General features: G+C 30.7%; 1 protein-coding gene across 1 annotated transcript in view; it reads right to left on the bottom strand.

Moving 5' to 3' along the window:
* Positions 1–24,240, bottom strand: part of LOC124543128 (gamma-aminobutyric acid receptor subunit beta) — a 41,935-nt gene extending 17,695 nt beyond the window's left edge. Inside the window, exon 1 of the mRNA XM_047121194.1 lies at positions 24,109–24,240. Coding sequence (XP_046977150.1) covers positions 24,109–24,188 — 80 coding nt within the window. The 5' untranslated portion in view covers positions 24,189–24,240. The remainder of the gene's footprint in view (positions 1–24,108) is intronic.
* Positions 24,241–27,255: the final 3,015 nt, after the last annotated feature.

The raw sequence follows: 27,255 nt of genomic DNA on the forward strand, positions 1-27,255 counted from the left end.
GGTTTATAAGCCGTAAAGTAACTTATAAAGTCGCACGTTCTATTCCGAACTCTAGTTAGTGAGGTGCTAGAAGTGTATGGGATGTCTATCCCATAGCTACGTTACTATTAACTTCTATCCAAGTTATCCTACTAGCATAAGTTATGCTTCATTGGAGGGCTGAATACTATTATATTAGACATTACTCAAACCACATTTTCAGTTCCATTGCTAGTCTCATTGACAAGCAGAGTTTTTTGCTAACAAGAAGAAGCATTATAATACCAGAAATAAATTTACGAAGTCTTACATGAGGTATTTATAAAATAAAAAGAAATAGTAAAATTTATCGTATCCAACATTTATTTTTAAATTGAACGTTTTAACGAATAAAATGAAAAAGCATAACATAGCAGAACAGTTAAAACATTTTTATTCCAGCTTTGATAGAACGACCACTTAATTTAGTCACTAATAAACAAAACACTATCAGGAATATCAAGATCAATTTGTAAATAAAAGTAAACGAGCTTTTAATATACGTAACCAGTTCGCTTCGCTGAACGTGAAATAAAAAAGTAATAAAAAAAATAATTAAAAAAGATATTTTCAGTCCATTCTGCTTCGATTCTTCGTAGCATCATACCGATTCGTACTTTATGTTTATACTATATATGTACCCTTTATGATTCATGGGGGAGTAGATCGATTGTATTTGCGTCAGTTAGTCAGTTGACAGACGTCATAGGAAAACAAAAAAATTACCAAAACTATAAAGGAGTGTAAATAAGTGAAATATTATTTGAGTTTGCTGCAATATCTTATCCATCTAATTACAAATCTGGTAACGAGCGTTATCATTTTCCTCCATTTTATATACGTAGAGGTGCTGGAATTTTGCCAAAGGGATTTTGTCGAAGTTTGTTAAAATTGATTACGGAACTTAAATGTAGAGCTCTTTTTGATTCGCTTTATCTGATGCATATTTTCACGTTTCCTACGAAATTGTTCACTGAAAAAAAGTGAAAAATGTCTTCGTTTTATAAAATTTTTATCACGTATCTGTAAAGGTTATTAAAAGTTGTGAGGTATATGAGTTTCTCTAATAAAACTCAATTTTAAAATAAAGTAGATCGCTGAGCGAAACGTTTTAAGGTTTAATTAAATTGCAACATTCTATGTTAGGTGGGTAAGGTTTTGGTGCAGAAGCGTCATATCTATTTTATATTGTATTTTTTATTACTATTGATTTTAAAATTTAAACTTAAATTTCAGTAGAAACGTGAATACTTCCTTCGATAAAATATGAGTTTGAATAAACTGAAAATATAAATTACAAAGTTATGCTCATCACGCTAACTAGCACATGAATAAAAAAGAATGATCTGACCTTAATTTCCTTTAGTCCCCAACGTATGCTGATATATATAACATATTGAGATCAACTGAATGCCTACGTATACAAATATAATATGTATACAAATACTTTGCTCTGAATGCTAACATGATCAGTCGGTCTGCTTCTGACGCGACTGTCCTGGTTTTAAATAATAATATGTTCCTCTGTCACAGAGTGTATGTAAATGACAGCTATACATGGAGTTAATTTTTTATATAGATTATTCTCGATTATTAGGATACTAATATAGTAGTAGAGTAGAGTATCTATCCTAACTTTTTTATCGTGATCAAATGAAATTATCAAGTTATATCAGTTGTTAAGACCATTTAGAAATACAAGTCACGTAACACATAACGCTTAACTGATCTGCCTCATATATGCTGTCTCATTCTAACTCAATCTAAGGTATGTACCATCTCACTCGTACGGTTGTACCGCAATGAAGGAACGCGAAGTGTAAGAATGAGATAAATATATACCATGCCAATGTGTAAAAACGAGATGTGTATAAATTGGATAGTGTGATGTAAAGTCAACCTTACATTTAACGAAGTCTGAAACATCGCTTTGTATTTGCTCAGCAATCCCCCAGCGTTGAACAAACTCATATAAAATATTGCATTTTTTCCAGTGGGAATCGACATTTCAGTATTACGTTTTATGAATAGTGGGATGAATCGCTTTTGTTCTTGTATGGAGATTCAGATAAAACATTCGCTCGTTTGTACTGGCAGATTAATAATCATTATTCTACTATGACGGCGAAGAGGAACAAGATATATTTCCTTAAATTTAATCCATCGTTGCAATACATTTTATTAGAAAAGACCTCCGAAGATTGACGTTGATTTCTCCATGTCGAGCTCGTGATAAATTAAAAGCACAACTTATTGAAATTATGCTGCATTGACTTATATCTATTTCAGCACATCGCGAATAGCTTGATATTCAATATATCTTTAATTTCAGAGGACCAAGCAATGTGGCGCGCTCTGGGGAAAACCTATGTTCAGCAGTGGACAGCAGTGGGCTGATGATGATATCTATAATATGTTTCACGAAAAATTTCAAACCTAAAAAAAATGCATTGTAAAAATTTTCGCCAGTCCGTCTGACTAGCAAAACTTACTTCACGTATTCTACCGCCAAATAACAGTACTTAATGTTGTGTTCCAGATTGAAGATTGAAAATTCTACTAAGATTGGTGTAGTGCAATTCTGCCTAGATACGTATCGCCTACTCATCGCTTAATCGTTGCTTTTCAGTTTGAAAGGTGAGTGAGCCAGTTTAATGGGCACAAGGAATATATCATCTTAGCTCTTAGGCTGTTGGAACATTGGCGATGTAAGGAACGGTTTATTATTATTAAAACTCTATTTCTATGGATGTCGATGACCAGGTATCATCAAAAGGCCCAATTGCACTTCCTCTTAAATTACAGTAAAATAAAGAAATAATATAAGTACAAATATAATAACACTATTTTAGATATCTAAGCCAACAATCAAATGCTCATTTTAGAATTAAAACCGCTAAGCGTTTTAATAAACTAAACAGTAATATACTTCAGAGAAGAGCGCTTGTTTATTTTTGTAGAAATTGTAAATGCAATGCAACGATAAAATGATGTTAGCGTTCTTGACACTTAACGCGCTTTTGATTTGTCGAGTAATTATATTTAAATTTACATTCATGTACAATATTTGCTCGACCATTTTAGCGTAATACTAATATTAGTTACGTTACAGTATTTTACATGGAATCTCAATGAATATTTAACGTGATAGCATTTTGAACGAATTGATATATGTTTTCAGATAATTCAAGGGTATGTTCAATTTCATTTTTAATTTAATAACAATTACCAATAAACCTTTTAGTGTTGATATACTGATCGTCATTTGTATGTTCTTATTCTATTTATTTTCGATTTGATATGTTGAGGTATGATAGTAAAATGCAGGTTTTAATATTTATTTACGAAGCTTTGTTCTCACCTTACTTCTTCAAATAGGACCACAGTACTTAATATCGTTGTTTGGGCTTAGAATATCGGATGAATGGTCAATATCAAACTATAGAGGCTTGTACGAAGTTTTACCAACAAACAAAATAAATCGTAAGTTAAATTTTAAATATAAACGTCATCTATGACATCCCCTTCTGTAGAGAGCCGATAACGTACGTCTGCTGACTACTGACCCTTGGACTATAAGACTAGAAGTACGAAATCATAAATAATTAACATTTGACTAAATTGAATATAATTTCATAACATTAATATTCATTGAAATCAAAACATTTCAGCGTAAGTAGTTCTATAAATTCTACTTAGTATTAGTGCATCTGACTAGGCTTTAATTCAACTCGTCGACGTGTAATGAACTTTCGTCTGCCTGATGTATTTTGTTTGAAAGCTTGTTACTAAAGCCGAAGTTCTTAGTCTGCGGTGAATTCATCATGGCTGATTTAGTTTTAATAAACAAATACATTATATATTTTATTTAGTTTCTCTAGAAGTTTATAAATTTCGAAATTAACATTAACTAGTTTCGTATATTAGTTTCAGTGTTTGAATGTATTTTGAAATATGTTAACTATGAGTATTTAAAACGGGATATTTACCATGTTTTTATTTTTATTTTAACGGAGCTCAATATTTCGACATGTCTTGTTCACGAGATCAGTTTTCGGGCGTTGATGGCATTAGAAGTTCGAGCTCTAACAATCAAAAATATAAAACATGAAATAAATATAACTATTTTAATTATACATGTGACATGTGATATATCCATGGATTTTTCATTTGTATTTTTGTCTATATCAAGTTTCACTAAACTGAGTTTTTTCTTTTACATAATATTTATCAGTTCTCAGACTCATAAATATCTACAAAATCATTATTGTAACAAAGTGTGTCCACTTTAATATTTCAGAAGTTCTCTATCATCGATAGAAGTGAAAACAATCAATTTAAGAAATCACTCATTATGTTACCATTGTAAGAAATAATTCAAGACTGAATGATAAACTAGATGTGTTTTTGTTCATAAGGATCTGAATAGATTTATCACTTGCATAATCACATAAATTACAATTCGAATGCGAAGTGCTTTCGAATATAAATGGCTGTTTACTGCAACGTAATTATAATAGTGGTTGTATCTACAGCAGCATATACCAAAGAATGGTCAACTGCAGTAATATTGTCTTCCTTCTCTCTTATAGACCGTTACGTCTGTAAGAGAGAGATAGATATATTCATGTCGAGATATCTGGTGCAATCTACTAATTCCAAATGAAGATAACTTTTTATTTTGAATTAAGCCCAGTACTAGATCTAGATATCAACATCAACAAAACAAACGACGCAATGTCTTTGTTCAGTCATAACATCGAGCTTAGCTGTATAAAACCTGTTTTTTTTTCCTGTTATAGCTTAGTATAACGGATCTTTAAGATATTAAGTTGACTTGTACAGCTGTGTACTTTCAAGTATTAAAACTAAGACTCGAGGAAATATTAAACAAGCTTTATTGTAGCGCATAAAATGAGCAACTGAAGGATTTGTAGAACGTAGTAATATAGAATGAAAAAGGTCCTAAGTGGTGTGACGTTATGTAAAGTAACAGCCTGTAAATTTCCCACTGCTGGGCTAATGGCCTCCTCTCCCATAAAAGAGAGGGCTTGGAACATATACCACCACGCTGTTTCTATGCGGGTTCTTTGAATGCATATGTGGCAGAATTTCAATGAAATTAAACACATGCAGGTTTTCTCACGATGTTTTCCTTCACCGCCGAGAACGAGATGAATTATCAACACAAATGAAGCAGATATATTTTGTTGCTTGCCTAGGTTTGAATCCGAAATCATCGGTTAAGATGCACGCGTTCTAACCACAGGGCCATCTCGGCTCGTTATGTATACGTTTAGAAAACGTTAACTTTATTAACATATAACGTGTTTGAATTTAAATAATACGTGAACAGTATTTCCTGTGTATGTATTAATAGTTTTTTTCTCTTATAGCTCTTCTAAATATAAAAATCAAAACTATCTTAGTCTGATAAAAAGTTATTGTATTTTTCCGTCGAGAAATTCTCAGTAAAAGCCTGGAAAACACTGGAAGTAGGAAGTGAAGTTATGTGAAGCCGTTTGTTTTACCTGAGAAACTTTTTCCGGTCTTGTCGCATTTGACGTCACAAGGAATTTTAAGTGATAGTAAGAGTAATGTTTTCGATGAATCATATAAAGTAACTCGTATAAATCATATATGATTAAGGTAATATCCTGTATGGAAAACAAATAATATTTTTTTATGAACTAGTTAGGCGGAGGTGCAAATGGATCTAATGGTAAGTGGTTATAATTTCGCATAAACATTGGCGCTATAAATTTATTCTTAAATGTACCGCTTATCTTGGTAAATCAATCACTATGACCAGTATTAGAGCAATTGGCTCACTCACCATTCAAATCATTGCTGCGTGGTGGTAGGATATATCCAATAATCTTGGTAACTAGGTCCCTATTTCCATTATTCGAGCAATTAAACTGGCTCACTCACGATTTAAACTATTGCTACAAGTTATTCGTATATTTTTTTTATTATCCGTATACGTACATATTCTTCAATATGTTACGAATAACTTGCAGCAATAGTTTGAATGGTGAGTGAACCAGTTTAATTGCTCGAATAATGGACATAGGGGCCTAGGGCTTTCACAAAGCCCTACCACCAAGCAACACCACAGTTTAGTATTACGTATATAATAGCTTACAGAACCATATTACGTGTTTAATAATGTTAAATAAAATAACTATCAGCTCTTTTTATGTACATTTAAACGAGTTGAATGAACTTATCAACGTACTTTGAAGCATTAGTTTATCTAAGGTAAAATGTATTATTTATGTTTATATTAAGCGATACTTAGTGAATTTATATTTATTTTAAATAGCCTAACTAATACGGGATACCTTATTTTTATGGATTAAATTTCAAGCAATAATGTTTGCATTTTAATGTTTTTACTCAAATGGTGTGTAAGCTAATTTAATGATATTCTCAAACGATGTAATATCTAAGATGTGGTCGGTGGCGATTCGTCGGTGTTTGAATTTATGTATTCTTCATACTATCTAGTAGTTTTATGTATGTCGATCGGAGTGAATATCAATTTATATTCAAAATTCACTGGGTCGTTAACTGCAGATCTCGCCTGCGTTCAAAGTCCGAATTCTCATGATAAATAGCGATCTCACAAGAAATTTCTTACTCAGAATAAAAAAATATTATCTCTGTTTCCAAAGACTAAAACAACAAAATGCGATATTTTCTTTAAATGCATTAAGTAAAGTCGTTAAGACGGATGAAAACTATAAGAATAGAAGGTTAAATTAATGATAGAAGTGATGAGTTAATTTGTTTATTGCTACGCAGGATATATAAATTTAATTGTAGCGTATTGATAAACTACGTAATTAAAGTACTGGATAAGAATAAATAATGAGTTTCTCTACTTCTCGGTAGAATCGATTTACTGAAACAGTGGTAGTTTAGTTTAAATACAACAATCACGACGATTCAAATGTGTTTCTATGAGCCTAATGGAGTTAAGTAATTTTAAATTTGATTAGACTAGCTAATTTTCCATTTCGCTGGGAATTTGTTTCGATAAAAAGTTTTTTAAAAATACATTAATTTGATTTTCTGACGGCGTTAAAAATAACGAAAAATATAAAAAATATATATACATTTATATTATGAGCAATTTAATTATCAAATCAGAGTATGCAAAGCGTTCATATTAAAAAGTCTAACATTTGCTATTAAATACATTCTTCCAGTGATATGTTAAGTATGGAATCGCGTGGGCTTTTGGCCTCCAACATTGAGATATATCGCTTATGTAAATTAACCCGGACTGCGTTAGAACCTTCAGTAATGTAAAAAATACCAATCTCTCTATTCAGACTTTCGAATAGCATACATGGAAAATAGTTTATATTTTTGCCCGTTAGTTTTACACGCAATAGTTTGCGCTCAGGTGGTTAGGTTTATTTTACAATATAGTAATTGGAGCTTCGATGAATGTAAATAAAGTAATACAGGAAACGAGACTGTGTTAGCTCAATGTAGACTACCTCTATTTTTATATTGATAAATGTAAATTAAAAACATATGTGGTCGGTTTGTTTATTAAAGGTATATAAAGATTATTTAATCAGATTAAGTATCAAAGATTTGTGTTTTATTTTCATTGCATTCAATTATTTCGGTTTAGTTAACTGTATTTATATTTAATTTTAGTAATAGGTTTTATTAAGAAGATATATCGGAGGTTTACTGTCTACTTACAGTAAGTATGTAGACTATGTGACTACAGATCTTATAGTCTTAAGTTCAAACCCAGATAAAAAATATTAAGTGTAATTTAATGTTTCTAAAATTTAAATTTTGTCGTTTTTATTTATTTTATTTTTATTATTTGGTTCATTTTGATATGTACTGCTACAGATTCTATCACTAAAACAAATTATGTTCATAACTTATATGTAATCAAGTGTCTAAAAATAATTATACAGATGATATACAAACAACTCCCTGGCCAAAACAGACAAGTACTCAGGCCAGGTTGTTTGGTTTCACTAACTTTCCTAAACTACTACCTCTTGTATCTTTAAGTATTTATAAGCACAGTTTTTACGGAAATAAACTCGCAATAATAAACCGAGAGGAACCGAGAGTATGACGTCAGCCTTGAAACTATACGACCGACAAAGCTGAATCTGAGCAGGTGTTTTCGCTACGTAAATAGCGATCGTTTGAATGGCAAGGAAGTAGATCTGCCGCCCTAGAGATCGATTAATTTTTCTCCTTGAAGTAATACGTTATCAAAACCACGTTTGATCGATCCAACTGTAGACTCTATTGATTGCAAACAGACGTACCAAAATATTCTTTATCAACGATAATAATAGCATCGCGGTTACCGAGAATAGATTTTATGGCAATAGATTCGCATGAGTCATAACTTGCTGGGTTTTATTACAAGGGGAGATTATGGGCGACATATTTTTCGAAACAATATTATTGTCATATATACCAATAATTCTGTCCAATAATTAGCTATCGAAACGCTTGGCCTTTGGAGTAGTGGTGCAAAAAGCTTTAACAAAAGTATAACACCTCGCCTCATTGCCTCCACTGGCGACAGGAGAACAGGTTTTTTTAGAGGATCGGAATTGCGATTCAACGGGGAAATGCTGGTAGCATTCTTGCCACCATTTCACGCGGTCAAGATTTATACAGTAACTAGTTTTAGTTCATATTTGTATTTATTTAAGCATTTAATGTTATTTATTCTTATGTTAATAAATTGTATACATCATTCACCGAATTTCTGAAACTTTGTATGAAGTAAACCTCGAGATTGACATACTTTTTATAACACTTGATGACGAACCCATAAAACGCAAGCAAACACGCAGGCGATAGCCAATATGTATCATTGAATTTTCATCATAGAAGTTGTTCCATATTGATATAAATTATCCACTCAGCGAACACATATTTCATATACGTTAATAACCAAAATGAATTGAACATCAAAAATATATTTCACAAACAAAACAAACACTGTTTTCTATAGTATTATATCCACGCGAAAGTTTATTTATAAACGTTACTATAAATTTTAACTTTCCCTTTCATTTCCGCACGAATGAAGTTTATTTCTGTTACGATCCATTTCCTGGAATTTATTAAGATAGTCTGAGTATTCATTTGATAGTATAAATATTACCGTGTCAAAGGTTGTACTAGAAATTACGCTAGTTTGCAAATTGTAAATTGTAAGTGGCTTTTATTCTGCTTTTATAATAATTTTATTTCTTGTCGTACGCAATGGACAGTATTATAATATTATAGTTATGTTTTATACTGTGCTAGTATTACTTGTGTAATCAATTTAATTAAATCGAAAGTATTTTTTTAAACTGTCTTTATTTCGTAGCTGTTTTGTCGATTGTTTAGGAGTCCCTTTGCTGGAACCAAACTCGAGTTTTGAAGTATATGTTGTTTAATATTGTCGCGGTAGCATGTCAAAGCAATTCCGTAAGATTCCGTGACCTCTGTAAAGATACGGAGAGGCTACAACTGTTTTTTAAATTATTCCAGTGTACCAGACTTTACTACTTTGGTACCGGCGAATTACATGCAACCCCATTTCATATAGTAGAATTGTTTTGCTTGCCATAAAAACGTATTGTCATTGGTACTGAATCAACATCTAAAAACCCCCTTTAGAATTAGAGGAGTTGGTATTAATTCAGCTTGTTAGGTCTGACCTTGAAAAGCTTGAAGAATTGAATAAAATGATCTTCATTTTTTGTCAAATAATTATTGTAAAATGATCTTTAATTATTTGTCTAATAATAATTATAGTATTGGAATCACACAAACGTAATCGAATACTTATACACACACTACATACACAACGCTACACGGATACACACATCGACGCGAGTTGAATATGATAGGATATATTAAACTATTCCGATTGACCAAATATTAATTCCAGAGATGGAACGCTTGCAAAAGCTAATCACTAATCTTATTAATATCATTTAGGTTATCACACTATCACGTTCGAATCGTAGAATTCAAATGAAATACCGCATGAAGGTAATACGACTAAATGAAGAGTACCTTTATTATTGTTCATTTCAAATCAGTATAATAGTTATTATTTATAACAAGGAATAATAAATGTGAAAACTATAAGGGTATTAAAATAGTGGGAGCATTAGCATCGCTGTTCTACAAATTCCGAGAACTTACTTATTAATTAGTTTTATATACTTATTCTAATTTATGTTTTATTATAAAATATTTCAACATTGTTAGTTAATGTATAACAATATGCTTTCGTTATGAAATTAAATACTTGCGGTTAACGTTTACGTAGGTTTAATTAAATCACTTTACAGAATAATTAGCTATTTTATGAAGACAGCGGCGTTGTAAAAAATACCTTAATACTATCTCGGGTAAACCTTGCTTTAATGAAACGATCGAATATTTTATTACAATTATTTAAAATATTTTATATTTTAAAAATTGCACATCCTATTACTATCAAAACCCTCTACTTCTAATTATACAATGACAATAATTACAATATGATGTGACGCTGGATGCCTATTGTCTTTAATTCCAGATCGATCAGTCTAAACCAGTGATTCCCAAAGTGGTCCAGGTGGACCCCAGGGGTCCACGGGAGACGTGATGGCTGTCTACGTAGGCGTGAATAAAAATGGAGGTCCATTAGATGTTAATGGGGGTTCACGAAAATTTATTTGCTTTTGAATATAAAGAGCAACAATGTAAGCATAGTTAGTTAAACTTATTAATTTTTTCTTGTAATTCTATTCTTTTAATAAGTAAAGTGTTAGAAAATGTACTATGTCTCGTTTTTATTTTATCTATCGGAATATAGGGACAGGACTCAGAAGCGACACATTTTTTTTATTTTTTTGGCGACTTTAGGAATGTGGTAGAAATGTAGAACCAGGGGGTCCACCGATACAAATAAAATTTTTAAAAGTGGTCCACGAGAAAAATAAGTTTGAGAACTACTGATCTAAACCATACAGATACCACAGAAATAAACACAAAACAATTTATCGATATCGATACAAGGTACAACTGTTTAAGAGTAATTCAATCAGTTACATCTAAAAAAATTACAAATTACATTTAATAAGCATTAGTGATATCAGTATCATATATATGTATGTTAAACATTTAAAGATTCGGTAGTGTTCTTTTGGATTCGAACATGCGAACTTCGATTACGATTCACATGTTCTGATAGTAGTCATTTTTATGATACGTGGCTTGGTGGGTCAAGCGATGTTTAGTCCACCGCCCATTAAGAATTCGGTATATGAAATAGTACTAGTACCTAGTAAAGCCGTGCCATTGGATTATGAATTCCAATTTTCAAACCCGTACAGCGACTGAATATCTTTCCGTAATTTAAGCTCTTGAAAAGTAGTCAACAACTGTATACTAGTATATATTGTTTCCACTAAATGTTCCACTAGCAATATCTTTGCTGATACCGATTAATGCTAGACAGTGAATTTCACAAACACTTAGACTGCATGTAATTTTATTGACGTGTTCGCAAATTTTTGTTTAATTTTGCAATGTGTGCTACTAATACATAGAAATATTGGAATTTTAAATTTCTTTAAATATAGATAAAATAATTCTTAAAATAAAATTCAAATCAATATATTCCTTATTCAAACTTAATTCTTATGAAAATTTTGGAATTGTCATGAAACAGAATAAAATTATATTGTTAATTAAATTACATATGTAAATTAAATACAACTAAATATTTATCCTGCATTAAATTCGCTGAATTTAAGTGCATTCCGCTAAAACATACAATACTTATTACTGCGAATGTGGGGAATATATATCTTTGTCGAATGGTTTTAGTGTTGTATATAAATTCTCCTGGCGTCTATAATACTATTATGGTCTTGGTGTGCTTCACAGAGGTAACAGAGAATTACATTTTCGTATGTAATCTTGTTTGAATTCTACCTAGTAATGGAAACTAGCTTTGGTGTTTCCGAAACTTGTAATCTGTTAAACCATCGTACAACGGATTTAATAGACTTGGTAGATTAACTATCACGTATTTAAGCCATAGAGTTCGAAACTGTTGAATATGATACACGAAATCTATATATTCTAAGACTACTAATATATATTGTAATGAATTTGTAAAGACTGCTTTGTAGATACATCATTAATATTTTCATTCTAGTAAGCAATGCATAAAAATCTTCATTAAATGTAAAGCATCTCGCCTCATAGTCTCCACCAGTGACAGGAGAGCTGGTTTGTTTCAACGATGAAATGCTGCTAGCATTCTGCCCAATATTCTTGGTTTGCAAAGAAACTATTTTCTGTACTTATTTGTTTACAATTAAGATGTTGATTTTGATGTTTCTTATGAAAATAAATAATGATTCCTTGTACATATCTAAAGCAAACGTATTGAATTACTAGAAATTATATAAAAAACAAATTATTTTATAATGTATTAAAATATGATTGTAAGTTAATATAATTCCTGCCGTTTGCGCGTCATCCACGGGCGACGAAAGCCGCGAGGCCAATGACCTTTGAAAAAGCAACGAACCTGTTAGATATAATCCGTTTTCATTTCGTAACTCGACTTTGTACCAGAATAGGTATATAAATAAATACTCCTCCTTAATCAATCCTTAATAAATCTCTGTATTAACAGCAATTGAATTACTATTCAAATAAAAGGCGTCTTATTTTTGGTGAATGTTTTTAATTAATCAATTTTATTTATTTATATCGTTCCCAAGACATTCATAATAGAACGTTATTTTTATTCAGAGAAGTAAAACCATAAGAAAATTATGGTTAGCGATAAAAATAAAAACATCTTTCAAATCGATTCAGACTAACGCTTTGTCTTTAGAACAAAAAGAGGCACTTATGTATATAATGAGAACATTTATACTATTTACAGATTATTAACCTTTTAATGTATGAAAGAATTTACAAATTTAGAACAATGAAAACTATGGAATCAATTTCGTCCACAAATTTTATCAAGAATTATAATCGCTTCATTTTCTAAAATAGAATATAGTACATTTAAAATTAATGAAAATTTAAATCAACACTGTAAGGAGATTTGAAGATTGAGGAGATGTAAAGTCGTCGTCAGCAACTGAAAAACTCCGCAAATACGGCGCTGACGTATACATTTAAGGGTGTGGTCCTGCTGTATTTTGAGTTAAATATCATGCTCAATTTAAATCATAAAAAAATATATATGATAGTAATAGAGATAACATTTGTGGAAATAAACTGTTTCTTTGACCTCTATTAACGAATATCATAACGACCGATCCCTTGAAAAAATATTCCGTGTCAACAAAATTTACTACAAATTTATTACGCTTTCTGTTGATAGTCTATCCGATAATGTCGCTTTTTATAGTGAACACCTTAAATTATTAATATAAAATATAATTTCGAGTTCATTGACCCGTTGTATTCTTACTCTTGTACCTAAGAAAATTATGTATATTTATTTTTAATGAGGATGAGTAGATCAAATTGATCGATATTTCTATGATTTAAGTTACATAAACGTACAGTTTTTGTTTTAAAATATTGTTTAAATTATTAACCATTTTTTATCGAATATCTTCCAAAACTCTAGTATCTATAATATCTATCATCATCATGTCAAACAAAAGATACTTTTTACCGTGGAATGGGCACCTAGTAATACGGGCCACTCTTATGCTAAACTCAGACACCAGCTGTTCACAGATACCGGACTATGATACGAATGTACAATCAAGCCAAATATAAATATATATTTAATGTAAAGGGAACAGAAAAGTAATATCATTAGTTCATGGCAAAAAGTATATTTGCAACTTTTCTTCGCCACTGTTTAGGCTCAATGATTTTCTACCCTAGGTCTTAGGTTATCAAAGTAACGCTAGTGAGTAATAAAAGCGTTTTGAACCTTGAAGTATATATCCTCTTCGACTACATCATACTAGTTAAGTATGTTTCAAAATATATAACATTCGAATATAGAATACTGAGAAATTTTTCCCGTAATTATATCGATATAATTTGAGCCTTTATTATTGCAAACTGTTTAATTATTCATTTTCGCTTAATGACATGTGTATATTTCACACGGTTTGATACTTCGCGCCTGAGTCTATTTGCTTTTCCATGCCAAGGACGCGTTGATTGCAATGTAACCGAAAATATTAAATAAACTTAAATTTTATACAGAAACAATTTACACTGTGATTATTTTACGAAAACTTTAAAAAAGTATACGGAGTAAGTTATTAATAATATCAAAACGTTTCTCAGTTTTAACCATTGAAATATAAGCACAGTTAAATATTATGTAAGTAAAGTAAATAATATTTAGTGTGCTTCTCCTAAGATGTTCTAATATAAATGCACATTGAGCAACAGAGAAAGAAAATAACACGTGAAAGCCTGATTTCTCGGATGCAATTTAGCATATGTGTATACTCGAATTTAAACAGCGAAGTGGAGCTAGTTTCTAACTGAAAGAATAGATGATGTCATTTAACAGTTTGACTTACCACCAGTTAGGAAAACCAAAATAACAGCTGTGTTCGTTCGATTTTCATTTTAAAGTTAAAGAATAATTCAGTCGAGTATGCTTGACGAGCTGTGTTAAATCTACTAAATTGGTTATTACGGATCACTATTATGCCACTGTTGACACTAAATTGAATTGAATTAAAATTTTTTTATAAACTTTAAAAATAATAATATGTTGAATTATGAATTATTTCTTAAACCGCTGAGTGTACTATGTTAAGTAATAATATGTTATAAGCAAAAGTATTTCTGTTTGATAGATTAAATGAATGTTTGGCTCTTAAATTCCATCGAAGCCTTTTAATATATGCTGTGTTTGGTTTTTTTTCTTGTATTTGCTAAATAGTAATAAATGAGAATTCAAATATCACGTTTTAAATATTGGTAATATTATTTATAATGTCTGTTTAATCCAATCATGAAAGTCAATCCATGCCTTGTATTCATACAATATTCACCAAATATTGTAATATTACAAACATATCTACACGATTTTAATATAAATGTATAATACTCACATTTTTAAAAGAAACCAAAGAACTCGCGCTTAAGAACAAAATACATACCTTTTTAAAATGTTTAACCAGTTAGTTTAAGCAATCAAAAATTTAATCTCGACCAATTAAATCGTCCCCCAAGGGTGATCTAACGCTATACAGAGCTTACGAATTTAACGATGTGAAAGTACTAGATATTAAAGGGCCCTTAACTTTCCAATTTACCTTTGAAATACAAAGCTGATTAATTCAAACGGTTCTTAGGAAACGGTTACAGCGCTCTGAGCTACGAAATTTTGCTTTTGAACTTTTAAATATAAGCAAGAAAACAATTTTGGTATAGGAAGTCGGAGTAAATTTTAATTATCGTTTTATTTTTCTTGTCTCTGAAAATGAAATAAAATGTGTTCGTGTAATACAATATACACGAACGTATGTGTGTATTTGAAGACGCGAAAAGTTCAGTTTACTATCTCCACAAAACCCACCCACACTACAAATCTCATCCCAGTCAGAAACATATATAGTTCGAGGTGCTCTCCAAACAATACGTCTCCAACATACCAACTTAAAGGAAAGAAATATATTTAGTGTGCATGTATGTGTGAGTGTGTCGCTCGTAACAATTTATTTTACAGATAAAATTTTCCTTTAAAGAGAATAAATAACGTGATAAGTATGTAGTGAGCGTTCTCAGTAGAATCTATTTTTACACGTGTGAAGTTATTAAAGTATTATCATATTCTAGTATCTCGCGTAACGGAGCGTAATATTTCCTACACGATAATAAGAAAATTTTCAGTACGATATTAACCGCTTAAGTGGCTCTTATGAACGTATATAATCATTTTTCTTTAACTTTTTTTTCATTCTTTTACAGATATTTTACAATTTATATTCTAGATTTTTTTATATTGGCTTTATTATAATACATATATTAACATAAGAATTAATAACATTAAATGCTTAAATATATAAAAATATGAACTAAAACTAGTTACTGTATAAATCTTGACCGCGTGGAATGGTGGCAAGAATGCTAGCAGCATTTCCCCGTTGAATCGCAATTCCGATCCTCTGGGTAAAAAAAGAACCAGCCCTCTCTAACTATTATAGATTGAAACGGTATATTATAAACATTTTTATATCAATTGTAAAGAAATTATATTCTGGAAAAAAGAAAAACTGTAAACTGAAAGATAAAGTATGTTTCCTCTCTTAAATTAAAAGAAAAATGTCGTAAAGACTTCAGCGATATTTACTTACAAAGTCCATTTAAGCCACGCGGTGGAATAAATTTCACAACTCCTTAAGAAAGGAGCTTGTGCTTCACGGTATTATATGTTATTTTACATTCAGTCTCAAATGAACAAATTTGTTTTAAAAATAACTTTAAACATTTTAATGTAATTAATATTTTTCAAACAATGCAAATATTTACATAAATGAAATGAAAAGATATAAGAAAACTATTACAAAATTTACCTGTTAATTGAAAATTGTATTAAAATTATAAATCAAAGTTTATAAAATAAAATCCTTAGTCTAGGATTATTCCAGTTTTCTCTCCGTTAAAACCACATTAGTACAAAATTATATTTAATATAGTCTTCCATTTATCTCTGTTCAAAATATCTAAATTCAATCAGTTGCGAAATTCAATATGGCGGAAATATTTTCTATAGAATGTATAATTTTTTTATAGTTACATTTCCCTCGAATCGTATCGTACCTACCTGACACATTACCAGCGATAGGGAATCAGCTCAAGCTTCCAAAACCTTGTTCTTAAAAGAAGTTTTCTATTTCATCCATGGAAACTTACATGCTACTGGTTTCATATTCTTTCTCTCGTAATAATTCAAATCACGAAGCTCTATACGTTAATGAAAAACACAAATATGTATTTCTCATTATCAGAACGTACTTTAAAGCAATATTGATATTATATACTCGTATCGAGAACCAATTATAAGTTATATCGATATTTTTATTTCCTCAAATTATATATACATTTTGAAATTGCTTGTAGTTCATTGTAGTGTGTTACTTTTAATAATGATACTTCCATTTTTGTATACCATTCGTTCGTATTTTTTAATACAGGTGATGCGTGGAATATATCGTGGTCTTAAAATATGTTTTACTAAGTTAAGTAACATTTTAGGCGCGTTACGAAAAAACGAAAAGAAAAATATGAAAATGAATGTTCATTATGTGCGAGCACAGGGTGATATGAAAACTAAAAATGATGATGAATAAAAACGTTGCTCGAATTAGGCAACTTGAAATCTTACCTTATTTTTAAATGTTTACTTAATTAATAGTTTCAATTGTCTATATTTAAATTTATGACGAAGTTTCTTAATCCTGTAATAACTATCTTTTTCTTATTAGTCTATTGATTATCGTTTCTATTTTAATAATACCCATTAAGTAAATCTTCTAACGTGCTTCAATAAGTATGTGTACCTTTTTTTATTGTTAACAGGGGTCAATGCACCTTCTAAATATAACTTACTAAATATTAGCAGTTGTCTATATTTACGTTTTGAGAGATTAGTCATAGCTTACTTAAAACGCACAAACGTTTTAAGATATCCCTTTATATATCGTTGACCGTGACCGGAATGGATATAAGAGCGAAAGCAAATATAATTCACGTGTATTTTCATAGAGAAATGTGCACGATAATATCTCGTCGACAGGCTAATATTCGAGGTTGGCCTCCGTAGTAGAAATTCTGAATTATATTATTAGAAATGCAATTCCTAGCAACAATTATACGAACTAAAATATTTATTGTGCAGTAAATATCTGAAGCCTTTTTTTATTATAGCTAAAAAGAAGTATCGATGTGATACTTAAAATTAATGGAGCTGAGATGGCCCAGTGGTTAGAACGCGTGCATCTTAACCGATGATTGCGGGTTCAAACCCAGGCAAGCACCACTATATATATGTGCTTAATTGTGTTTATAATTCATCTCGTGCTCGGCGGTGAAGGAAAACATCGTGAGGAAACCTGCATGTGTCTAATTTCATCGAAATTCTGTCACATGTGCATTCCACCAACCCGCATTGGAACAGCGTGGTGGAATATGTTCCAATCTCTCTCCTTAATGGAAGAGGAGGCCTTATCTCAGCAGTGGGAAATTTACAGGCTGTTACTTTACTTTACTTTACTTTTACTTAAAATTTTACATCAACGTAAATAATCGTGTCAAGTCGCACGCGAAGCGATTTGCGCTTATATGCTACGCTGAGTGCTACGGAACGCTACGAGTTGCTACGAAATATCAGATACTTAGTCTTTTAAATATATTAGAATTTCTGATATTATATTAACTTACTTAAGGAAAGTGTTCATTATTAAATATAATTTATAAACTAATAATTGTTTTAACATGTTAGTGAAAAATATATATTTCCGATAGCTTTGAATTTGAAATCTCCTCAGGGCTCTACGTGATACGGAGATTCTAGAGGTTGATATTAATTCGTAGTTTTGTGTTAAAATATTATGGATACAATAATATTATCTTAGAGCATCTATTCTGAAAACAATTTGTTAGTCAACATTTATCCAACGTACATCTCCATAATAAAATATAAGTTCATCCTATTAAGTATGCAATATTGATAAAAGTTATGTCCTTCATAAAATTTTATTGCCGATTCATAATCTACATTGTCTATTGCATATAATTTCTCTGACGATATAATGACGCTGACTATAAAATAATTTTACCTTCGTAACCAACAATAAAACTGTCTATAATCTTGTGTTACATAAACGTTTTTAAATTACATAGACAGAACGGCAATAAATCTGTTATTTTCAATGAATGACTGGATGCCGTAATATACGTTCATATAACACATGTTAAATCAAATTTCTGTTTAATTTGACGTTATTTAATTCATACATTTATGACGAGCTGTCTGGTGTGGCTTCAACATCGTTTAACGTTTTTGATCGGCCCTGTAGTTCGTAGCGTAATAGTATTTTATCAACAATTTTGTTAATCAACTATTTATTTATTGCAATTGTTTTTTCATTTTAAACTTTGAAACGTCAGATAAGCGCATTCAACAACAAGAGCCAAGATGGCCCAGTGGTAAGAACCCGTGCATCTTAACCGACGATCGCGCGTTCAAACCCAGGCGGGCACCACTGTATATTTATGTGCTTAATTTGTGTTTATAATTCATCTCGTGCTCGGCGGTAAAGGAAACCTGCATGTGTTTAATTTCTAAGAAATCCAGAAATAAATCATGTGTATTCCACCAACTTGCTTTGGAACAGCGTGGTGGAATATGTTCCGAACCATTTCCACAAAGGGAGAGGAGGCCTTAACAGAGCAGTGGGAAATTTACAGGCTGTTGTTGTTATTGCAGTTGATTCAAAAACATACAAACAAGACTACTACGTAATTAGGTATACTCCATGTAGCTTAGCAAGTGTGTCAGAGCAAAAGAATAGTATTGCAATAAAAGTAAACTTGGTAAGAATTATTTCAGAAGTTTATTTTAAATTTTACTTATTTATTTTGTATGTTACGTGTATTCACTCTTTCACATTAGAAAAGCGACGTAAAATAATCCTTAAATCTTCTTAAAACCAGTGACTCCACTCAGCTAATTTAGTTACTCATTAATAATATTAGTAAGTCACCAATTTGTAAGCCACAAATTTACCATGTCATAGTCACATAAGAAGTATTATAAATAAATTACCTACAAACGTTTCTGGTAAACGTTATAAAAAAATCGTAACCTTAAAATTATACACCGTTAATTAACAGTTAGTTTCCGCTCCAAGCCCATGTTTCGTGCCAAGGCCAACACAGTTCGTTTAAAGTTGATTAGATCTTTCTAATGGAATGGTAACATAAATGACACAAAAAGTATTCATTGCACGCTCTTTGAAATGTACACTTTTCTACGTAATTTATCCAAGAAATCTTCGGTATCTATGAAGATACAGATCTCATAAAGCCATCTCTCTAATGAAATATTTTTAAAGGGATTTTAATATTACGGGTATTTCTTGAACCTCAAAGCATTCATCCTCGTAATAAGAGTCTTTGATAGTTTATTCATAATATACAAAATCAAACAGCTTTAAATTTAACAGTATTAAGTTCAAGAGGATAATTTTTGTGTAGATCAAAAAGTGTTATATTTAGAACAATAATTAAGAATCCATTAAAAAAATGTGTTTTTATATCATACTTTTTTATTAAATTATAATTTTATGGATGTTGTTTTCAACCAATAATATTTTGGCAAAATTTTCTAATGACACATTAGGCTATACTGAAAAATAAAACCGTTTACCAACGAGCACGTGAAGACATTAAATTTATTATTTGCTGGAACTGTACCCATGATCGCAGGTATTCTCTCCTCAGGAATATCTTTAGTGATTTTTTTCATAGCTTTAAAGAATTATTTCATAGCTTATCGTATTAAATAGAAAATAATAAACAGTTACTAGTAGTAATACATTTTAATCGCAAGTCTCATCAAGTCCAGTAAACATTTCTACGTTTCGAAAAGAAAATGCACCCTTTTCTTCGTTTCATCGTCATTAAGTTGTCAAAACGGAATATAAACGACTAAAACTGGTATTTAGGTTGCATGAAACGTACACCATTACTCAAACTTTGAAATCTATAGTATTCGTATCGTAAGCATAAAATGTTTTCAATAATAATATTTAATGTGACAGATTTTTTTTATTGAATAAATGGCGACGAACTTATTTCTATATTTATATACGGATATACGGAATAATTACGGAACAATTACGGAATTGTTTTTTTTTTCTTTTTCTTGGATTGCTCACAAATTAGTAGATAGCCTTCGTGTATGTTCGTCTGAGTAGGTTTCATCCACTCATCAGATATTCTGCCTGAAAGCAATAATGCTTGGTGTTGTGGTACCACCGAAACCACCCCACAAATCCCAGTGATGGGATCCCTTGTAAGTAGCATACTGACGAGAATCACTAGAATACTTATTGTTCGAAAAAAACAACAGCGATGACGTATAAAGCCGCACAAAGTAATTCACACATACGTTTGTATTCTAAATATAAGCAGAGTTAAAATTGACTAGTAAATACGATTTGAACATCTGAAGCGGCATTTATGAATGAGCATAGAGTGTTGATATTAATATTAAAAATTCAGGTTTCACTTAAGCTATTGAGAAATGCTCGACATATTTCGGTAGACTACAGTTAAAATCGACGCTGTGCGGAAGCGTAGCTTCGTTGTCGGTGAATTGATCTCGTGATATCGATGATAAAATCAGAACATTAATAATTATTTCGAACATACCATGCTCATTTCTCTTTCCCAATATACATGTATTATTTTGGAGTGACGCCTTTGCTAACGTAAAGTGGTTACGTGTTAACGTTTCGAAATGGTAGTAGTTTTATTGTAATAAAATATTTGATTTAACAAAATATATCATTTTTATTTATTAAAAGTGGACACACAGATCACCAATGATAGTTGTTATCTGTTTTAAATAACACATAAATATAAAAGTATTTCATACAGCGGTTTCATCTCTCTCTCTATTTTTGTCTCTCTTTGTGTGTGTATGTGTGTGTACCGAGATCACCGGATCAACATGATTCTGAAAATGAACCTGAATTAATGAATGACAATGCAGAACAAAAATTTCTTGGTTCTAGTGTGTACTATAAAAATAATTACCTATATCAATTCGATGTTATTATTACATTTAAATGATTATCAATCATAAATACAAAATATTAATCGCTTGATTTATTTTCCTACTTACAATTAAGCTGTTACCTCAAGTTTAACATGTACAGCATGAAGATTAACCACGTGAACTGAAACTTAACAACGTAGTCGTAATTTAAACCGTTTCATGGCGAGCTTTGTGTGTCTTAATCCATTATGTATCGGCTTAATTATTGAGTGCACGAAATACCATTAAACATTAAAACCAGCTGATTGCTACACAAGTAGGTCAAGTTACAAGCGTTTTTTTTTTAATTAATTCTTCTTCGAAATAAAGTTTCAAATTAATTACTGAGCTAATTAATTCGAAAACGTTACCTGAATTTTTTTTTGTCTTTTCATATAACAGTGTCGCCAATATTTAGTCATAGTTTACTATTTTCGTTAAAATGTTACTGCTGCGCCTTAGTAGGTTATAGGCAGGGTGTTATCTGGGCTATAAGCTTTGTCAATGAATGGGCTATCTAACGTAAAAACAAATTTTCAAAATTGGAATGATAGATCCCGATTAGCGTATCCAAACAAATACACACTTTCTATCTATTATATTTATTAGTATAAAACAAATATGTATAGAATTTGCTTAGATAATGTCTGCAATTGTACTACGTTTGTAATGAAAAACGAACGCACCAATATAGTTCAAAGATTTATCCAATAAGAGAATACCTACAAAAGGGAATTTTACTTTGTGCAAATACTTGTTCGATTTTCAAAATAGCCAATTTGAATTTAGTCAAACTTGGAAGTCGCTTTTCAGTGTCAGTTTAAAAAAAAACAACGGAAACTCTTAACGGTTTATATGAAAAGATTCATAAAAATATTAAAAAATTAAATTAATTTAATTCCAAATTCGAATATTTTTGGAAATATTGATTTAAATATTTTTTTATTCATTACATTCGCGCTTTATCGGTTGCGAAATAAATCTTAAATTTTCATATGACGTCAATTAAATAAAAATACATAGAAAACTGTTTAGAAAATTATAACGATTTATTAAACTACTGAATGATTGATAAAACAATTAAATTAATAATAGCTTAAATTAAATAATAATTATTAATATAAAAATAGCATTAAGCTACGAGTTAAAATCAAAATTATTAAAGTTGAAGATGTTGTTTTTTTGTTATATTTTATAATTTCATGAATTTTTATGTAAAATAATAAAAGCTAATTTCAATTAATTAATTAGCAAACTGAAGTATGTTCTTGAGCTTTTATTTCAAAAAGAACAAATTATCTTTACAAAATATAATGATTGGCGTATTTTTATAGACAATTACATTTTATTTATAATATATAAACAGCACAATACTAAGAATGTCTGAAAAAGCATAATCTTTAGTTATTCTTGAAATATCTGATGAATAATTAAATAAGACTACGATTTGAGAATTTGTCTTTATTTTGATATTAAAAGTGTTCGATAAAAACAAAAACACAAAAAATAATAAAGTTCAATACACTCCCAATTTTATAATTAATTTGAAACAGTGGTTACGGCAAAAAATACCTTTAGAATTCACAGAAACGCCGAGATGAAACAATGAAACAATGAACGCTTATGCCAAAATCTTAGACGAATCGATAAATTCAGTCCCACATCAACGCAACTGCTACGCTTTTTCTTAAAACAGTTTAATCGTCAACACAAAAAAAACAAAAACAAAAAACTTAATATAATCGTCACTATACTTTAAATTTCAAATGCGTATATTTTTTATTTCGATATATTTAATTACGAAACTGTAATATTTCGTCTTTGCGCATGTGACCTTCTAAACTACGTAAGCGTAAACCCGAACCGCAGCCAAATATTAAAATACAGACATTACGTCACTTTATTCAATCACAAAAAGTCGTTAAAATTTAAATTTCCGTCCTTAAATACGATTGCACTCGACGCACGGTGCAATAGTTCGCTGCAAACTTTCGAACGGCAAAACTTTTTTCGATGATTTATTGACCATCTTAAACTACTTAAAGCACAATTTATGCATCACAGATCGATAGAACATTTATTAAACTATCGTTTTAATACAAATTAAACTAAAAAAAAGTTAATTTTAATTCATGATTTTATTAAAGTAACTCCGTAAAATCTCTTTGTTGCGTGGCTGAAACTTCTCATTTGCAGAGTTCGAAAAAAGTTTTGCCAGTTGTAATCGCTCTAGTAATTCATATACTTACGCGACATAATCAGCTTGTGGGAGGAAAGCTGCCACGAGCGCTATAAGAAGCAGCGGCGCGCTGCGGAAGCGGCCGCTCATAGCGGGATCACCGGTCGCATGAAGTATGAGATAGGACGCGTGACACCGCCGCCGCGTCAGTCGACGGACTGCTCGCTCGACGCGCGCCGTACTCTGGTATCGATCCCTGTGACCCGGACACTGCTTGCCCCGCTATCGACCGTAGCGCCACCACACGCCCGAATATACTACACTCCTAATTACGACACGGGGCGGTCGCATTAAAACTTCACGTGCGCGCCCAAATATATCTTCCAATCGGCGATTTTTTAATGTCACGCCTACCCCTTTCATGGAAAAGCGGCTGTTTGTATAATATTGTCTAAGTAATTACAAGTAAATCTAATTTGATAAAACTATTATAAAGTACTGCTATCGTAAACTTTTTCTGTTGTTTATTTTTTTATGGCACACTCGCTCGTGAGAATAAGTGAATAATTGTTAATGTTTACTTTATTGGGAAGAACTTTAGTAAAATTGCAATGGTATGCCACCTACCGGCAACTATTTGATAAATATCGAAGAAAACGATGCTGTCAAGTAAATTATAACTTTTACAAAATATTAATTATTTTTTATTTTATTTATGAATAAAATTGACTAGAAAAAAAAATATTATCGTGTCGGTGTGTGTGTAGTGGTACATAATTATATCGCACAATAAATGCTGCAAATTTTTACTCTAAGTAGAGCTGAGTACGGGTTCGATCAACTATTATTCTATCGTCAAATAAAAATTACTTAATCCATACTATACTAATATTTATACTTTGTTTGCATAAATTTTATTTTTAATTTTAGAAATTTTTAAAGCGTTGTTCCACATTAACGGCGGAAATTACTAACAAATCCTTATAATCCTTAATATTTATTTCTTTCTTCCTTAAAAAATCATTCGGATTAAATTTTACAACACGAAAAAGTTATACGTGATGATATAATTTTTCAACTCAATCTCATTCGTTGCTTTTTGAATATTATTTACCAAAGATAAACTTTTCAATGCGGGCTTAAAGATTGGACACACCTAAGCGACCGAGCCAAAACGTGTAGAGATTTTAATCGAGACCAAAATCTAATCGCTCTAAAAAATTCCTTTCGTTAAATTATATTTCTGTTATAAATATACATAAGTTTTTTTGTTTCTTAAAATTTTTAAACGATCTACCTGGTGGTAAGTGACCGCTACGCATATATATTGGTGCATTAAGACATTTTTATCATACCTTGCAACCCCAAAGCGCCACTCAGGGTCGTAAAATCTTAACTATTGATAGAGTAGTAATACTGGCTCACTCGCTTTTCAAAAGGAATCACCAAAACACATGTAATTTGCCGTAACTTACGTCTACACGAAAGTCGCTTGAATGGGTGACCATTATTCAATAAAATCAAATTAAATTTTATAATTCAATACACTTACTTCTTAAATTTTTAAACTTGACACTACACCATGACCTGAAAATAAACGTCAATTAATGAATGTTTACACATATTCAACATCACAAAGAATTCCAGAAGACGCAGCCATGAACTATATTTTAATATTTGCCATGAGCTATTTGTATAATAACCTTTTGCACACAGGCGTTCTTTGTTTTTTTTTTAATTTGGCAACAGAGGCGTTTTGATCGCTATCTGGGATCCTAACCATATAAAAGTCTCACAAAAGAATAAGTGACTCAATGTCGAAGTCGAATAATAACTTTGTGCTTTTCCTTGTACCAATTTTAGGAGTACCACACTTTCTCACTAAATTGTTAATTTTTTTCCGTACACAGTATATATTGAGAGGCGATGAAGAAAAAAAAAATATAGGGTATCAACAGTACGGCCAATAAAATCACCATTGATTCACCATTTATAAGTACAGTCCAACCTTTAATTTTTTCATTTGATATTTTTACAACCAAAATATATTTCTAATAGAGTTTGTTGAGCTTAAATTCATCATATTAATTTACGTATGATGAATATAAAAGTAACATACTAAAAACATCAGCCCGTTTGTGGAATTGGTGTGTTCGTGACTGTTATAATAACAGAGATTGACATCTGCTATGATTGCTAATTTATCAAATTATGATTAGTTCAGCGTGACTAATAATGATCGATGTTATTATAGATAGAAATTACATTGTTAAAGCAGTTGGAATACATTTACAAAGTGATAATATACATTTTAAACATCAGATTTACTTCACAGACGATACGGTTGTGATTTCATCCGCTTCGCTTAGTCACACAGGTGTATTGAATGCTTTAATCCAACCATGTATCCGACATACGCTAATGGACCAGCATTTAACTTTAAAACGATAAAAGCGCCACTTTACAGGATAAATGATAAGCCGTTTTATACTTTGAACTCTCAAATCGTTTGTATCATTTTTAATCTTGGTAATACATTGCCGATAATTTTAAATTTTTGTTTTTGTTACACAATTAACTGGATAATTTCAAGCTTAAGTAATTCGTTACCATGGCAACCATACAAACAACTTTTATATTTTAACGTTTTGACGTATTCTCATAGTTGTCATTAAAGTTATTATTTGTCATACTCTTGAGTAGATAAAACACGTGGATATTGAGCGAAGATTTGCGTATGGGCAAGCGACATTAATTTTTCTGTTGAAAGATCAATTAAGTCTTCTAAAGGTCTAATCAAGCGTTGAGGATGTTGATATACTATACATATAGTACACCACTTGTAGCTGATTTGTAAATTAGTATATTTTTTTGCAAAATAACTCTTTTTTCCAGTATTAGAAAGATTAGGCATTTTTCCTCTAGCTGTGCGGTAAGATATCGGTTCCTCCTTAATTCCCTACACGTACACGAGTTATTGCAATTTCCTCAACTTGTTTAGCTGTCAAGTTGATTAAAACAACATGTTATTTAGTGATTCCAAAAAATATAAAAATATTATTGAAGATATTAACAAAATTACACAAAATATCAACAACTATAGTAAACAGTAATTAAAGAGAAACTTATTAATATTTTATCTCAGAAATCACATAACCTATACAATAATTTATTCGTGGAACTTGAAATTTAATATTTAATATCTTGATTAGTACAA

This window comes from Vanessa cardui, chromosome Z (genome assembly GCF_905220365.1).
Source record: "Vanessa cardui chromosome Z, ilVanCard2.1, whole genome shotgun sequence".
In the NCBI taxonomy this organism is placed as follows: Eukaryota; Metazoa; Arthropoda; class Insecta; order Lepidoptera; family Nymphalidae; genus Vanessa; species Vanessa cardui.